The 17,694-nt window shown below is 43.9% G+C and overlaps 1 protein-coding gene across 1 annotated transcript; it reads left to right on the forward strand.

The window, feature by feature from the left end:
- Positions 1–10,020: 10,020 nt before the first annotated feature.
- Positions 10,021–17,063, forward strand: GEM (GTP binding protein overexpressed in skeletal muscle). The gene is made up of 4 exons (XM_082015096.1): positions 10,021–10,467; positions 13,574–13,650; positions 14,133–14,337; positions 15,982–17,063. Exons 1-4 carry the CDS (start codon positions 10,134–10,136, stop codon positions 16,257–16,259), a joined length of 894 nt encoding a protein of 297 aa, XP_081871222.1. The 5' UTR covers positions 10,021–10,133; the 3' UTR covers positions 16,260–17,063.
- The last annotated feature ends 631 nt before the right edge of the window (positions 17,064–17,694 follow it).

A 17,694-nucleotide genomic window follows, 5' to 3' on the forward strand; every position in this document is an offset into this window, starting at 1 on the left:
CTCAAGAAATTAAAGCTTTTTCCTACCAGTTTCTCTCATTTCATGTTTCACAGGAAAAATGTATGTCAGGTACCCAGCTTCGGAGCAGCTCACCTGAGAAATGTGGTTTAGCAATTGATGGACATTCCCTTTTCTAGCCACCCACATCTTTGAGTCGGTAGCATGCTCAGTGTCCTTGGCTTCATGAGAACAAGTCCTCCCTTATTAATATGAAACTTTAGTAGCTTTCAGTGTAGAAAATGCTCAGAAAGCATTAAATGTGTTAATTACCATGAAGAAGGAAAAATGTGCATGACAGAGACCTTGAAGTCTACTGCTTCTGAAAAGGATGGTGTTGCCCAACACATTATCACAGAGATGTACATTTTGCAGGTGCATGATTTGCACTGGAGGACAATGCAGTGAAAGTATTAAAGGTTCTGCTAGCCATCAGACTTGTTGATTTTAGTTATTAATGATGGCTTTTTTATTATGCTGAGCTCCTGTTCTTACTGCTTGCTTTCAAAATGAGTAAGTTTTATTAAAACAACAGAGAGAAAGCAAAAGACAAACTAATGGTGGTTGTAGGAGGTCACCCAGCAGCTTGAGCATGGACATACGTGTGTGCACATGTGCGTCCCAGCTAGAGAGCTCGAGAAGAGCCTGCTGCGCAACCTCTTTCTGGCTCCTACAGGAATGTGAGAGCCTTCAGTGCCAAGGAACTGGCTTTGTGAAGTCAGATTGAAGCTGACAGCACTGTAACTGCTAGTATTTTATTGAGCATGTTCCCTGCAAAACATGCTGGCTGTGATCTTCCTATTTTCAGGAGGTTGTCTGGATGTAGCAGGACATGTTGGTGGTGATCATAGAATCATGGAATCATAGAATCTTTGAGTTGAAAGGGACCTTTTAAGGTCATCTAGTCCAACCCCCTGCAGTGAGCAGGGACATCTTCAACTAGACCAGGTTGCCCAGAGCCCCGTCCAACCTGTGATGCACAGTGATAGCATGTGCTGGCTTGCAGAAGCAGGGCAGAAAACTCCATAAGCCATGCTGCCACATGTCAGCGACTGTGAAGAAACAGCAGTTGGTGCTTGGTCAGTGTGGATGGCAACAGAAGTAATTCCGTCCCAGAAGCCATCCAGGCTGAACATGGCACATGCATTTGTTTCTGCAGTTTTGTAGCCGAGTTGCTTGTGCATTTATGCATCTCCTGTACTGCAGCAGGATAGTTTTATTCAGCATTGTGTATGTAATGATTACATCTTAAATGTAATGTTTACATCTTACCTTGTCTTACTTATTGTCCATCTGAAAAGGCACCGGTAAAAATTAGCCTTTAAGCTGTTAGGGGTTGCTTTGTTTCACTTCACTTGACCGCCAGTCTAGCTTTCGGACTTTGCAGTCCATGGCTAGTGTTAATACAGCGAGACTCATCTTCCTGAGGTCCCTCTGTTGTCAGCGGGGAGAGAGACATCTCCATGGATGACTCATGCAACCTGTGTTAGGTGAATCACCCTGGAGCTGCCTTGTTAACCCCGTCTGGTTCCCTCTGGGAACCAAGGCAAGTAGTTTAAATGAGGTGAAGTGAATCCTACCTGCAGGGCCAAGCGCTCGGTTGTGCTGTCATGAACACAGTACAACAGAACTGAGAGACGAAGAGATGAAGAATTACATCTTCAAAAAGAAAATAAATAACAAATCCTCATTATATGTTCATTTTCACATCTTCCGTTTTGGAAAAGTGGAAAGTGCACGCTGAAAGACATGGGAATAAAGCCGTGTAAATAAAAGAGGTGCCTTTGTTCAATTAAATAGACATTAATTATGCCTAACCATGTAGAGCATCTCCCTCAAAGGCATTTTGTATGGCTCCAATCCACTTACAGCCTGACGCTGGAGAGCGCGCGTGTTTTGCTGATAAACACGAGCCCAGGAGCCAGAAAATCCAAACAAGGCCATGAATCACCAAAAGCAATCGCTTGAAATGTCGCTTCAGTAGGTGCTGGTGCAGCAAGTGGGCAGCTGAGCGCTGAACCAGGGGCACCAGGTGGACAGTACTGTAAACGGGGAACGACAAGAGCCGTTGGCTTCCTCCAAGCAGGCCATATTTAGCTGTGGTTTGGTTACCGCTAGTCATCTCTGAAGTAAAGAGAGAGCTGGGGAGGGATGAGATGCCCAGATGCCATACTCCAGCTGTGGCCTGATCTTGTTTTGGAAGAAGAGCGTAGCTGGTTTAGCCACAAGTCATGTGCTGTGTGTTGTTACACGTCACCTTTCTCCTGGTGCAGATGTGAACAACAGTCACACTGGCGTGACCTCGACTGAAACAGGCCCGGCCGAACTCAGCTCTGCCTCGGCCGAACTTCAACCATGTGCCACCACCTTTCCTCAAGGGATGCACCAGGTCGGTGCTGGGGCCCTGAGGGCACCCACAGCCCTGCCCAGCCCCCAGGGCTCCCCCAGTGGGCCCAGGACCCTGTGTCAGCCCCTGCCCCAGCGATGGGATTCTACCACCCATACAACAAGCCCAAAACACCCTTTAATTACGTGAAACCACAGGGACTTTTGCAAGCCGAGGTGGGTTGGAGAGCTCAGCAGTGCTCCCTTCCCATGCCAGGCAGGCTTGTTGTGTGGATAAATGCAATCAGGACCTGAAAGTCAATCTCTGGCCACCACGTGGAATATTTTTGAAGTAAATTTGCTTTCATTGGCAGGATTTTGAGGGCTTCCTCTGAGTTTTTGTGTGAGTTGAAACAGTATAACCTAGCCCCTCTGAGTATTGGTAGTCATTTTTGGTTGCACTCAGTGTAAGAGTCTTGGGCACCACGGTGAAGAAAAATCACAGAACCACAGAATCTTTAAGGTTGGAAAAGACCTTTAAGATTATCAAGTCCAACCATCAACCCAACACCACCATGCCCACTAAACCATGTCCTGAAGTGCCACAACTAAGAAATTGCGTTCAGTGCAAAAGGCCTTTTTCTGGATCTCCCTTCAACAGTTTCAAAGTTCAGAGGCCCAGATTATCCTGCTGAAGTTTCTAACCTTGGGTTTGTTGGTGCAGAAGTTGCTTATCATTAAATTACCACCATGATTTAGCACTATAAAATCAAGTTTTTGAAACCTGTGAATCCTGTGGCTGCAAAGGAGACTGTGGCTCCCGAACCTAGTTGCATTGAGGACTGTGACATACTACAAAGATCCCAAATGCAAAAAATGGTCTGTGCTGGTGCCATTTGTCTGAAGGTTTTTTTAGCTTAGTATTCGAAGAACGTTTATGGCTAACTCACATCCTACTATTATTAGTATATTACGATTTTTTTTTATTTGCACTGATTCAATTTGAAAAGCACATTTATTTATGTCATACACAACTTAATCCTGTTCCCTGGACAATTATTGTCAGAATTCGTAAACATCATTCATTGCAAGGGTGGGAAATAGGCAGTCCTTTTTCTAAGTAACTCTTACTGAAATAATCCATTTTTGCCTTTTGCTCTTTACCATTGGGTTCCACCCCCCCCAGCTGATAGTTGTTTTAATTGTTTGTCTTTTCAGTTAACTAGACTAAAAGGTAACTTGTATTTTATTATGAACTGAACTGCATTACTTCCTCTGGCTGCTCACGTCTCACTCTCTGCTAAGCATTCGAGTGTGCCACCTTAATGCATTAATGGGGGAAATACCTTTTGGGCACCCATTGCAGACACTACGGCTCTGCAGTGCATGGATATGGAGTGCACCTTCCTTTTGGTGCATCAAAATCCAGATTATCTGCAAGTAATAGACTAACGAGGAGTTCTCTAATGAGGTAGCTGCTTAAAGGCAACCCTATTCCCCAAGAGCTCTAATGCTGGCTTTTACTGCTACCTTGTGCACAAGGAGTACAGATCAGTGCTTCTTCCCTATCCTTGTGCTCCACCACCAAAGGATCATGTTCTGCTTTTAGTGCTCAGTTAAAGAATTGTAAAAATGCTGCTGTGGTGTGGAAGGAAAGAAGGTGTTGGAACAAATTCAGTACCCTCTGAAAGCAATTGCTGGGGACAGTCTGCCAAATCTGCTCCTCTGAGGGGAGCAGTGGCCTTTTTTTAGATCGGGGGCCATTTTCAGGTGCTCCTGACTCTTTCTGTTAAACCAAATCCAAGTTTTATTATTCCTTAATACCAGAGTGTCTTTCACTGCCCTGTCGCCCACTTAAGACCCTGGGTAGTTCTCCTCAGGCACATAATCCTTCATTTCCCTACCTCATACCTCCCAATTTCAGAGTATTTTATCCCTGTTACCTTTCTCACTCAGTATGAAACTTCTTACCCGGTCATTGGATGTGAAGCAGGAAAGGCAAAGGCAAAGGCAAAGGCAAAGGCAAAGGCAAAGATGTAGGCATGAGCTGGTGTAAATAAGCAAACTGTCCCATTGCTGTGGGCCTAATTCACCTTCATTGCACAGACATTTTTGCTTTTTATTCTACCGTGCTCACTAAGTTGCCTGTGGCCTTCTGTGCTGCAGGAATAGATGATGAGACTGGAGCTCCCCCAGGGCGTACAGTAACTGCAGGTACTCCCAGTGTGTCTGGCACTATCCAGCCTAGACCCAAAACCATTTCTGTCCATAGCTGATGCTACTGGTGGGGCTGAGAACTGCCAAGGGCCAGCCAGCACTGACGGGTGTGAGAAGCAGAGCAACATATGAAATGCCGCAGTGGTCTGGAGGAAAAGAAGGTGGTGGACTTCCTTCATTGCCCTTGCAGGCAACTAACTTTTGGGAACACAACCTACTTTGGTCAAGCATTGGGACAGGCTGCCCAGGGAAGTAGTGGAGTCACCATCACTTGAGGTGTTCAAAAAACGTGTAGATGTGGCACTTTGGGACAGTTTAGTTGGCACGGTGCTGTTGGGTTGACAGTTGTATTTGGTGATCTTAAAGGTCTTTTCCAGCCTTAATGATTCTGTGAGTCTATGATTCTATGCTAAGTCAGGTCCTATGAAGGGAAGAATGAAGATGTACTCTCCTGCTAAGTGCATAGGGAGAAAATGCACTTTCAGACACTCTGCATTCAATTTCTATTTCTGAATTTTGTTTTTCCTGCTTTTTTTGAGTTTTTTTCCCTCTTTCATTTTCCTCCCCCTCCAAGTTGATTCAGATCCTCTCTACACACGACACTTATGCCAGAAGGTGATTTGAAGAACTACTTTTGCCTTCATATACATAAATACAAAATGGCTAATTAAGTGTCAGCTAAAAAGCACTGCTTTTTTATATCCAATGGAAAATTTCTACCTAATTGCTCTGGGCATCACCTGGTCTAATTGTAACTGGCTGAAGACGGATTGCAGAGCTGTTACTCTGCAACATTTACTTCATCTTGGCTTCAAGGAGCATTCCTTTAAGAAATGATTATAGAAGCAGAGAATGGATAAGCCGGGTGAGAAGCAATCACTCTGAGTTTTAATATTGCACCAGGTGGTAACATCCAAGCACTCTTGTGCGTTACAACAGAACGCGGCCCTGTGGTTTGTCTCTGCTTGTGCCTGTGTCTCAGGCAATCTGGGTTGCAGAAGTGTTGACCAATGAAGCATGCAAGAGGGCTGAGCAGTCCATGACTGCATCAGCCTCCATCGGTCTATGGGGTTTTATTTGGAAATCCAAGCCTATAGTCAGCCCTACCGAGAAGGGCTCAGTTCATATGTTTCATTAATCAACCTGCTGTTTTCCCTCATAAATAAGTACCAGGAGACTGAAAATCCTACAGCTCTCATCAACTTTAAAAAAAAGTGAGAAGTTTTCCCCACAGATATAGTGATTGTAATTCATGAGTGCTGATGGCATTCCCTGAAGAACAAAAGCTCTTCATCACGTGGAGGCAGACAGTAGTACGGAATGGGATCTGGAGAGTTAATTGCCCAGCTGGAAAACCAGAATAGCCTCAGAAAAGGCAATACAAAGGAAAAGACACATGCAAGTTTCTCAAGCGCAAGCGCTTTATGCCACAGTTGGGACAACCCTTATGGGTGGTTTTATGGAAGAGATATGTTGTGTGGTCACTCAAGGGCCGTGTTTTCTTTGTCTGTCTTGAATTTTATGAAGAGGATATGGAAGATGATGTCTAGCAATTCTTCATCTAACACTAACCATAACAAAACAGAATGACTTTTCTGACTTTGGTTTATTTCTGCTGTCTGCGCTTTCTGCTATGATATACGTTAAACATTTGGGTGAGATGTTAGAGCTCATGGTGCTGCTGAGATCAGTCTGGCCATAAATCTCTCCAGGCCTGCAGTGGATAGATTTTGCTTTTTCACTCGTGGTGACAAATTACAGACAACCTAAAGAGAGCTAAGTGAACCAGAGGTGCAGAACACAGTACTCCAGCCACCCACTCAACTTTATGATTTCCAGCATCTTTCAGAAAAATGAACAACTTCAGTTGAGTATGCCAACAGCAAGTCTTCTTGCAAACCACTGGCCATGCCATAAACCTTCCCCAATAGAGATATTTTTGCATTTTGTGTGGTGAGTATTAGCCGTGGCTTTGTGCATCCTACACAGAGGGATGTGGCACTTCGTGCTCTTTGGGATCGTCACATAGCAGCAGAGACTCAGAGCCTGCTGTGTAAAGGACAGGTGAGGTGAAGATGCAGGATTTGGGGCCAGTTCAGCTGCTGCCAAGCAGTGAAACACAGGTGAAGGAAAATCAGGACATATTTTTATCCAAGTCTTCTCTCAGTAGATCTGAATAATTTCTATGTGCATTGATGAGTGCATATTACTTTGGGAAATGCTCTTGGCTCATTAAATTTGAGAATGGGCTCTGGAGGGCCCTGAAAATCCTCACGAAAGACACAGGAATGCAATAAAGCCAAAGGGGAAACAAAGCAAGCAGATTTCACTTGAAGAATTTCATAAAGGTCTGCTTTTTCAGGGGAAAACCAATCAATTTTACAGTGGAGGAATGTGAAATAAATGCTAAGCTGCAATCATAATAATAGATATTCTTTTCTGCATATCACTGCTCCCTTTAATAAAGATACATTGTCAGTTAAAGTCTTGCTTCCCCATAACGGAGAAGAATGGGCTCATGAAAAAATATATTCTTGCCCCTGCTCAGCGGCGAAGTTGTTCAGACCTCAGACGTGTGGGATAAGAATTAGTCACCTCTTGGTTTCAGGGGCTGATAGAGTAACTAGGAGATTGTAAATGTAAAGGAAAACTGTAGGAGCTTGGTTTTGAGCTCATCATAGTTAACCCAGAGTCTGGATGGTTGAGAGCCAACTATAGAGTTTCCATATGCTTTTATATAAGTTGTGGTATCCTTACCAAGTAGTTCTGTGAAAATTATTACTTTTCATTTGTTAATAAAGAAGCATTTTGTGTATGTTTTTAGAAGTGTCACCTGGCAGCACGCATTGCAGGTTTGGATTTTTTTACCTTCTGGCAAAATTCCTTCTGCCAATGAGCTACGAGATCATAAAAATTTAAGGAGCAGACCCTGGGTTTGTAGCATGTACACTATATATACATCTTTCCTAATGAACTGCAGACAGAATCAGCACGGTGCTACTCCGAGTTTGTGCAGACTTTGTGTGTTCTGATGCAGCTTTGCCACCATCCAGCTGGAGTAACGATGAATTTGCAGTTGGATGTTTTTTTGAAGCCCCTGTTAGTAAAGGGTTGCAGCAGAAGTGAGAGCTGATTATGCGGTTCAGGAAACTGGGTGCAGTCACTTGGATGCTGACAGAGAAAAATAGGATTGTATATATTAGATTTTTTTTTTTTTAAGCAAACAGAATAATATTCCTATGTTTAGGATAATTCCAAAATAACATTCAGGTACTTTATTCCAAAGAAACGTTTTGTCCAGCAGGGGGTTAAGTGCATTTTGCAGACAGGGAACACGATACATTTACAGCATTTTATGCATTAATGAAACTTATGTCATTTTTTAAACATCACTTATTTTGGTAACGTTTGAATGAAAAACTGAGTGAGGTGAAATGACATGTATTATTTTGTTTGTGTTCAACTTTCCTGTTTTCACCATGCAAGAACCAAATGTGTTTATTTCACTGGCAATATTAAGACAATCATATGATTTTGAGTAAGACTTTTGAGATTGTTTGCAAGTTTTTGCTCCCCTGCACGTCTGTTTCCTCCCAGCTGGGGGCTGGCTGTTGTATGGAAAGACCAACCACGTCACGGAAAAGCCCTGTCTCTGATCAGATGAGCTTAATATAAACCAGGTTTGCCGAGAAAGAATTAAAGAGGCAGCCCCAAAGCAGGCGAGGATTTACTTCGGCCGAGCAGCTCAGCGTACTGCAGCCCACCGAGAGAGAAGGGCAGCGCGAGCAGAGGACCCGCTGCCTGGAGGAGCCTGGCAGAAGTAAGGCAGCCTTGGTTCGGACGCAGCCTTTTGCCATCGGTGCGAGAGACCCAGGCAGCTAAATGCAGTGTGGGGTATCAAAACCCGTTTGAACTTGGAATGCAGTGTGCGACAGGGACTCGTTCGGCTTTGTTTAGTGAAGGAGGATAATTTGTTGTTAGGGGCAAAAAATCGTAAAGTGTTCACGTTTGCGACTGTTTAGCGGGTGACTGTTGCGGGTCGTGGGTTATGCTCTGTTTGACTGATCTGGAGCTGGCGTTTCTCATCTGGTCTTTTCAGCAGGGAAACTGCAAGGAAAAAGATGCATTTTAAAATTCAACCGCAGTAAATATTTAATTTTGTGTGTGAAGCAGCCTTTGCTTGGTGCGTGATTTCTGGTTTAGATATATTTCTTGCCGAAAAAGTTACTGTGACTGGGACTATGCAAATGATCTCATTTTGCCACTAAGTACTGCGCATCACAGAGAAAATATTGCGTATGCAGTAATAAGTACAGCTAGAGTGTGCTTTTTCTGTATATTTGTTCTATGTCCTGCTGTGCGTTTATTCAAAGAAGTTTACAGGCAGTTTGTGGGAAGAGGAACACTGATTTGTACATGTTCTTTTCTTGTGTTGTACTTTTTTTTTGTTCACCACCTATCATTCAGGTTTGAAAGTGGTCGGGTGCATTTTGTGGACAGTTATCCTATTTGCTAATATAGAGAAGAGAGCCGAGAAACATCAGAAAAATGGCAAAAAAGCAAAATGTCTAAATTACTGTCACTTTGGGAACTGGAATGCATCAAAGTAACTTTCCTAAAAATGGTAGCTGTTGGCCTGTGAACATGACATCACTGTCCTCTGCCTCCAAGCAAGGCAAAACAGAGTTTGCTGAGTAAAATGTAATTAACAGCCATGCTTAGATAAGGGGAGTGAACCTATCTATCTAGCTGATTGTGCAGCAAATGAAGTTGTTCATTTAGTATCTGTAAATTTATGAACTTTTTCTCCCAGCACTACCTCCTGTAGCAGCTAGAATCTGTACCTCCTTGGAAAAGCCATTGGACTTGGCTGTGTCCTCCCTCTTACCAGCCAAAAAGCCACTGTCTGAAACAGAGTCATTCTTTGTTTACCTGGCTGTAGACAAGACCCAAATCCACCCTACCATAGCCAGACTTGCTTGCATGGCTCTTTTCTCACAGCAAAGTTGTCTAAGAGTGCAGCGAGTGATGCCTCGTTGCTTTCCCAAAAGTTTCATCTCTTAACAGAGACAATGTGAAAGATTCCGTACACCCAACTGCACTGGGAGTTGGAAGCAACTGGGACTGGTGTCACTGTTTGCCCCCAGTTGAGCACAACAGATGGGGACCAGTCCCTGTAGGTGCTGCCTGTACCGCAGGCTGCCTCTCAGCAGGGATGCAGCTCCCATGTGGGACGGTCCTGGTGAACGCTGCCCCTTCCTTCCCCTCCTGGGACACAGCATTGCCTCACTCTCTCCAGGGCTGGGCTGCACCTAGGACAGCCAGGAGCTTGTAAAGGCTAAACAAAGATAGGATTTAGCATATGAGTACGGTATCATCCCTAAGAAAAAGCCTCTGACTCACTAACTAGAAATATCCGTGTACAAGCAACTACGAAAGAGTGCCAGAAAGTCTCATTTTTCTGTTGTTGTGTACTAGATCCCTATAGAAAAGCAGGATGTGCTGCCTTGAAGTTAATAAGAGGGAGTTAATGCATTTCTAAATGTTTTGTGGGTAACGCTTGTGACTTCCCTATTTCTCACCAGGGGTAAAAAATGACCCTCAACAACGTTACCATGCGTCGCACCCACAACAGCAGCCTGCAGCAGCAGCAGCAGCGATGGAGCATCCCTGCGGATGGAAAGAATCTACTAGTCCAGAAAGACTCCAATGAGTACCACCCACAGAAGCGATATACCATCAGTCCCGATGAATACTACCGAAGGAGCTGGTCCTCAGAGTCATCCGACTCTGTCATCTCCTCTGAGTCCGGCAGCAATTGCTACCGGGTGGTGCTGATCGGGGAGCACGGCGTAGGCAAGTCCTCGCTAGCAAACATCTTTGCGGGGGTGCATGACAGCATCGACAGCGACTGTGAGGTGCTGGGAGGTAGGTGTTTGTGTTTGCCCGAGGGTGCTTGTGTTTGCTTGCTATCAGCCCTGACAGTAGTAATTGGTACAGAAAATCGGAGGGGCCATTTCTAAAAAACTGAGGTAACAAACATTTGCATCTCATCATCAAAACTGATTCATCACATGCAGCTGTTAAGAAAACAAGAAAGCAAAATAAGATGAGTAAGATACTCATCAGAAATGACTGAAAGTCTCTGAAAGAGAACAATTCAGATTCTTATGCTATTTCATTTTAGAATACCTGTTGGAAGCTGCCTCATTCCTGCCTGTGATGATGCTACACAGGAGGCTAGTTCAGCTTTCATGCTGGTCTAATATTTGTATCACCACTGGCTCCATGGTCTTTGGGGAGAGAAAATAGCTGAAGGTCTTCATAGTCTTTGAAAATGAAATGCTTAGAAATAATATATCAAGAAAAAGTCACTGTTGAGTCCTGTAATCACCTCCAAAATATTTGCCATTAGAATTCTTCTCGGCTGTTCTGTATAAACGCATTACCTCCACGTAGGCTGTATGGAGTTTGAGTAAAATATATCTCCTCCTCATTTCATGTAACTTGCACAGCACAGGTTCCCCCAGGGGAAAAACGAAAGTCCTTCAGCAGTGTAGGAAATTTCCTATTGCCCAAAGAGGGGGAAAAGGCACAAGCTGTAGGTTTTTCTTTGATGCTTCCCCCTTGCTATTCCTCCTCTGCTTTGTTTAGGATTGCAAAGTCGTCTTTAATCCCAAAGGTCAGATGATGCAGAAGGTGGCAGCAAGCCCTGAGCTTGTAAGAGGTTGATGTGGAAGGGTTGTGCTGTAACAGAAATCCGCTGTGGCTCTAAGGAGGCAGACGCTGTCACCTTCGGAGGACATGCAGGTTGCTGGCTGGTTTTGCTCGTCAGCGTGCAGGACTCTCCTTGTCCCGTATCCCTTCCCTCTCCAGCCAGTGCTGCCTTGGTGTGATGGTGCCAGTGCTAGCACAGGGGGTTTCTGGGCTTCTCTTCCAGTCCTCAGTGAAGCACAGGCAGGACAGCTTTTTGTGTCTTTATCTCTTGGGTTTTACCCTGGATTTCATACAGCCCAGCATCAGGACGGTTAGACACACGTTTTCCCTGCTTGCTGTCGCAGACTTGGGGCACAGCGCTTTGTGCGTTGGGGGATTTGAAACTCCCCACGGTTCAGTCACTCTGAGTCAGTTACTCAGGTGTGCTTTGTCTTCAGCTCCTACCACCAACTTTTCCCGTAATCCCACCAGCTCCTCAGCCTGGGGTATCTCTGATAAACAGTTTCCTAGTGCTACCCTTGCGAACTAAGAGTAGGACCCTTGGGCGAGCAGTCAAAAAATGCAGCTGAGCTGCTGTGCACACCCCTGTCAGACATCTTTCCTCTCCCTCATGTGAAGCCTCTCTCGTTCGCACTCCCAGCAATACTGCTTGCAGTGTAGCAGTGGCAGATTTTCAAGGCCAGCTCTGCTGAGGTACTGGAAAACTTCCTGTTGCTATATCTCTCCTTTTTTAGTGTCAGCTTCGAAATAAGCCCGAGATGAACTAATTGCTCGCTATCAGTGTGTTTTATATCCTGCGGAAGTTCCTTAGGATTGACCAAGGTGCAAATCAGTGCTGAATATGACCATTTGGGCATACTATTTTTGAGGAGCGTGATTACGTATTCGTAGCCTCTCTGTGTGTAACCAAGTGGAGAAGCAGTCCTCTCGATGTTGTCCTCTGGTGTATATGGAGCTTGTTCCCATGCAGGTGCTTGGTCAGTTGAAGAAACTATTCTTCAAAATCTAGCTTGCAAACTGCATATTTTATTACAAGAGAGGCTGGTTTCAGGGTAGCCAACTCACAGAGAGAATGCTTTTGCTTTTATGGACTGGCTTTGCTACTGCCTGTAAGATTAATCAAACTCATGAACACAAGTGTCATGCTATTGGGCCAGCAAGGGAAAATGTTCCTCTTGATTATCTTCACCCTTTTCTTCTTGCCATTTTAAGCTGCGTCAAGCCTGTCCTTTTTTTTATTTTATTTTAAATGTGTAATATTTTGGTCTCATTCTTTTGCATGGATGTAGATTCCTTGCTTCAAGGAAAGACTCTGATTACAATTTAGGGGAAAGTTCACTCCATTAATGCCCAACAGAAATTTTATGAAGCAAGGGTTAAGACACAGTCCTGTCTACGAGCGTGGTTGGGACAGACCCCTTAAACACTGTAGTGAGAGGGGTGGTTTGCTCAGAAGTCCAAAGCCTGGTATTTTTCACTGACCAATAGTGCGAGACTAGAGGTAGGTCCAAACCTCATATTGCTCATCCAAATGTCCCCAGATTTGAGGGAAAGAAGGAAGATTAGTATCTGAAGCAGAAGCTAGACTGAGATTTCACAGCAAGGGTTGATCGAAATTATGAGTGGGAACAGCCCCCCCCAGATCTAAGCAGAACTTCGTCACATGGTGTTTATGATGTAGCTATGAATTTTTATGGCCTCAGTACAAACTAACTGAACTTTTGTGGTTTGTTGATTCCTTTGCTTTTTGACATCAAAGGTAATGTGGGAAACCGTGAAATGGGAGAGAACTAGGACGCAGCAGAAGACTCAGTCTCTCTAAAACTCAACAGCTCTTGTCTCACAAAACCCTGTCCTCATTGCTTGGTAGGCTGTTAGCTGTATTGCTCTCCACAGCAGTGACTGTTCACCCGTAAACTGTCCCTGCTAAAGTGAAAGCAAATATTTTCCATTACTCAGCCTCGCTGGACTCTGCTGCTCCCATGGGGCAAATGTTCAGCCTTTGGTTATTTCTTCCACTGGTTCTATTTTCTCTCTCCCACATAAGATAAAGAGAATATCAGCCAAAATAATGAACATTTCGTTTCCTGATCTTTCAGCCTCCTTCATATATCATGGAAAGTAAGACAACCAGTAATGCACAGAGGGCAGCTTCAGTGCTGATGGAAATGAGGAAAGAACTGAATGTGAGCCAGCACAAAATTTGGCTCAATAACTTGAACTGTGAACAAATTATACATATTCAACTACTTGTTTTTTGTAATGTGCATGATGCCACAAAATAATATATTACCAGCCTTTCTGATTTTCTTTCCAGAAGACACGTATGAAAGAACCCTGATGGTGGATGGGGAAAGTGCAACCATTATACTGCTCGACATGTGGGATAATAAGGTACTTTAATTTGTTCTAGAAAAATGCCAAAAGAAAAGTACATATGAATGACTGCTAATATCAAAAGTAGGTATCTTTTGGGAAAGAAAGTAGGTGTTTTCCATACTTCAACATTAGGGAAAATATGACATTAAGCTCACCCCCACACCAAGCCAAGCACGCCTAACAACTCTGCAGTGTGAGCCTGAGAAGCATAAGCTTGCTTTATTTTTTTAATGATAAGACAAAACATTCAAGCCATTTTCCAGACTGTGTTCATTCCAGCCTAAAGCCAGCACAATGAATTATTTGGGGCAAGTTTTGCCCTCCTTTGTGGTGAAGGATTCATACCATCACAGCATTGGAATTACTTTCAGTATAGTTGTGATTCAAACCGTACCCATTACAGTTACAGCAGGAATGTATTTGGATTCTCTAATGTTATATTTTCTAAGTAAAATCTGCTCTGGTCATAACGATGTCTGACCATTTCATTTGAACAGCGTGGGGGAGAGTGGATTCGAGACCACTGCATGCAAGTGGGAGACGCATACTTGATTGTCTACTCCATCACAGACCGAGCAAGCTTTGAGAAGGCCTCCGAACTCAGAATACAGCTCCGCAGGGCACGCCAGAAAGAAGACATCCCCATTATTCTTGTTGGCAACAAAAGTGACCTTGTCAGGTGCCGTGAAGTTTCAGTGACAGGTAAGAAAAATGATGAGGATAAAAACGACGTAAACATTAAGAGTCGTCTAGTAGCTTTTGAACAAAATGCAGAGGGAGTACACTGTGATCAGGACTGGGCAATAAAACAGCAGAGAACTGGAACAGAGGGCAGGGGACTGGGAGGGGTCTGCCAGGTCCTTAAGCTTGTCCTGACACTGCTGTTACATGTCAGTTAATCACTTTTCTGAATGTATTAAGCACCATCATAAAAGCAGCCCGAATGTCTTCTCCTCCAGCTCCTAGTGTAAGACCACTGCAGTATGTGATATCTCTGGTAGCTGGAAGCCCTTTGGGCTTCCAATATGTGCTTATGCATAGTATGTTTAGCCTCCTTTATTCTGCTGCCAAAGATTTTCTCTCCATTTAACCAGTTCTCTGTCCTCCCTGATGAATTAAAATTCCCTCTCACCCTTTGTTTTGCCAGTCTGGGCAGGAACTGTGCACCTTTCAGGAGAGGTCTCCTTGCTGTCTTTCTTTGGGATGCTGAAACAGCCCTCACTGCTGCATACAAACAAATAACCAACCTTTGCCACTCTCCCAAAGCCTGGAGAGCCCTAAGCCCATAAATAGGAATAGAGAGACAGGTGGGAAACCTGCTGCAGGCTCCCAAGGTGTGCAGTCAGTAATATCTCTTCTTGGAGAGTCTTCTCTGAGGCTTAGGTGACACAACATAACACACAGCAATGCATTAGATGATCTCATCTAGGCCCATCAGAAACACGGGCTCCTCTGCTTGGCATTTCTTTCTCTTGCTGCCATTTGGCTCTTCTGTTTCCCAATTGAGCTAGACTCTTTTTTTTTTCCCACTGGGGATGTGCACAGCTCCTTTGGCCCCTGTCACAGTTGCCTCAGGTGAAGAGTTTGAACTGAGGTAGCTCATCGGGAGCCCAGGGATGTCTATTTGCCTTCTCATTTCTCTTTGCCCTACTTGAAAAATCTTTTGAAAGGTGATAGATGCATTCATGCTATTTTAGTCATCCTGGCGATGAGTTCACAGCAAGCCGGAAGACAGAATAAATTGGCTTGTGTGTGAAAGGCATCTGTCAAGTTTAGCTTAGGTTCATGTAACTGAGGAGAAGAACTATGATTTCAGATGTGTGGTAAACGATAGGCATAGTTCTGCCTTTATTTAAGGGTTTTGCACGTGTGCCTCTTCACGCCGAAGTTGCCACTGTCCCACAACCCATGGAAGAGGCTGGGCTCTGCCTCTTATGGTGACAAGAGCTGTGCTGTGTGTCTGGAGGGTGCTGTCATCACCCTTTAATGCGACTTGAGGGAGTCTGCATGTAAGATGACCAGGTGGTTTTGAGTCATCGCTGACCTCTCAGCCTTCAGTGTCTCAGCATGAGTTGGTCAGCCCCAGCTCCCTTCACAGCCAACAGCGGGGACTGGGCTTTTCTAGGAGGGGATTTACCCCTCCTTGTCTGGGAAGGGAGTGTGACACAGAGCAGATAAGTCATGGGCTAGCAGGCAGCATCGGGTGATTAAAGACTTATCCATGGCTATATTAGGCTTGAGGAATTCCCCCAGTGGCCCCGGCTCCCCACACGTGGCAGCCTGGGGCTGCTTTGCCTCCCCCCTGCCCGTGATGCCTCATGACATATCCACCTTGCACTTTTGCAGAGGGACGAGCCTGCGCTGTCGTTTTTGACTGCAAGTTCATTGAGACCTCGGCAGCCGTGCAGCACAACGTGAAAGAGTTGTTTGAAGGCATCGTGCGGCAAGTCCGGCTCCGGAGGGACAGCAAGGAAAAGAATGAGAAGCGGCTGGCATACCAGAAACGGAGAGAGAGCATCCCCAAGAAAGCCAGGAGGTTTTGGGGAAAAATAGTTGCCAAGAACAACAAGAACATGGCCTTCAAACTCAAGTCCAAGTCTTGCCATGACCTATCAGTACTTTAAGAACGTTGGACTCTGGCAGAGCTTGTGGCATTTTGTGGACATTATCTAACTATGTCGTGGGACAATCAATCAATCTATATTAGATTGGGCTATCAAAGTGACTTAGGTTCACAGCTGTGATTGTGATGATACGTGCTGGCATAAGAACAGCACAGTGCATGGAAATATCTCTTTTCCTTTTTTTTGTCAGTAGTATTAAAAGAAAAGTATAGACCAGAATGACCCAAAGTTATGCTGGGAAGTGTTCTGGAGTATACCTGTTCTTTCTCCTCTCACCTTCAGATAATAGTGTAAGAACCTCAAACATGGGAAGTGAATACTACACTCTTTACTCTTTCTCATTGTTATTATTATTTCTTTTTTTTTAAACTGTGTAAAGAATTGAGAAACTGACTGGGGATTGGTCCTTTGCCACTTGGCTGGTCAGACTTGAGCACCTACAGCTAAAAAACCTGCATTTTTGTAGAATAGCCACCAAGACACTTGTGTGTTTGTTTTTTTTCTTTCTTTTAAGGATTGGTTTCAATGAGTTTACACATCTCTTACTTTGAAAATATTTAAAGGAAAAATCTTAATCAAACAATTTTTCCTCTCATATTTCCATATTATGAGACTGATTAAAAATCATAGTAAAATTAAAATTAAAGTGCAAGTGCATCAAGTGCAGGATGCCAAACCTTTATAAATCACCTGAGCTTTTGTAAGAAACCACATGGACTTCTTGTATCCAGCCTTGGCCTTTCTCTATGCCAGAGCTATGCTGTATTTATTGTTGTGCAAAACAACAAGCATTTTAATGTTGAGGGGAATTGTATTTATTACCAAGTTTCTTAAAAGAATAATGTTAATTTTATTACTGTTTTCTATCTAATATCTTTTTTTCAGATATACAAGTTTTTACTTACATGCCTTGTAATAAAATAAATAAAATATATGATTGCCTTTGAGCCTCAGTGGGAAATCCCTAAGAATTTTTTGAAGTTGAGAAAATATTTTGAATGCTGGGCAGGATTGCTACATGACAACTACAGCGAGGATTCCATACGTCTCTCAACACAGGCTACTTAGCAACATAGGATTACAAAACAAGAATCATCTGCAGCCCCAAAGCTATGAGTGCATGGTATCACTCATGTGCAAGTGGGGTTGTGGTGACAGAGATAAAAATAAATCATTCTTAAAAAAGGTATTTGGCCCTAAGCCTGAAAACACTTTAGAAATTTAAATGAGTACTGTTACCCCAATTTTGGAGACAAAAAGAAGTAAAATGCTACATTCAGGGACAGAAAGCAGGTAGCTGGCATGGTATGCCCTAATTCTCAATTACTGTTGGGCATAATTGTGTTGTTTTCCTCCTGACTACGCTGTTTTTTGTGGGCACACCCCAGAGTCCAAGGTAGAGGTACAGTTATTACATTTTTTGCCCGCAGGTGGC

This window comes from Phaethon aethereus (genome assembly GCF_964289735.1).
Source record: "Phaethon aethereus genome assembly, chromosome: 2".
Classification (NCBI taxonomy): Eukaryota; Metazoa; Chordata; class Aves; order Phaethontiformes; family Phaethontidae; genus Phaethon; species Phaethon aethereus.

What these genes read in the sequence shown, in the direction of transcription:
- GEM (XM_082015096.1), top strand. Translation starts at nt 10,134, where the DNA reads ATGACCCTCAACAACGTTACCATGCGTCGCACCCACAACAGCAGCCTG. An exon ending in TCGACATGTGGGATAATAAG is followed by an intron (nt 13,651 to 14,132) that starts GTACTTTAATTT and finishes TCATTTGAACAG; the next exon opens with CGTGGGGGAGAGTGGATTCG. An exon ending in CCGTGAAGTTTCAGTGACAG is followed by an intron (nt 14,338 to 15,981) that starts GTAAGAAAAATG and finishes GCACTTTTGCAG; the next exon opens with AGGGACGAGCCTGCGCTGTC.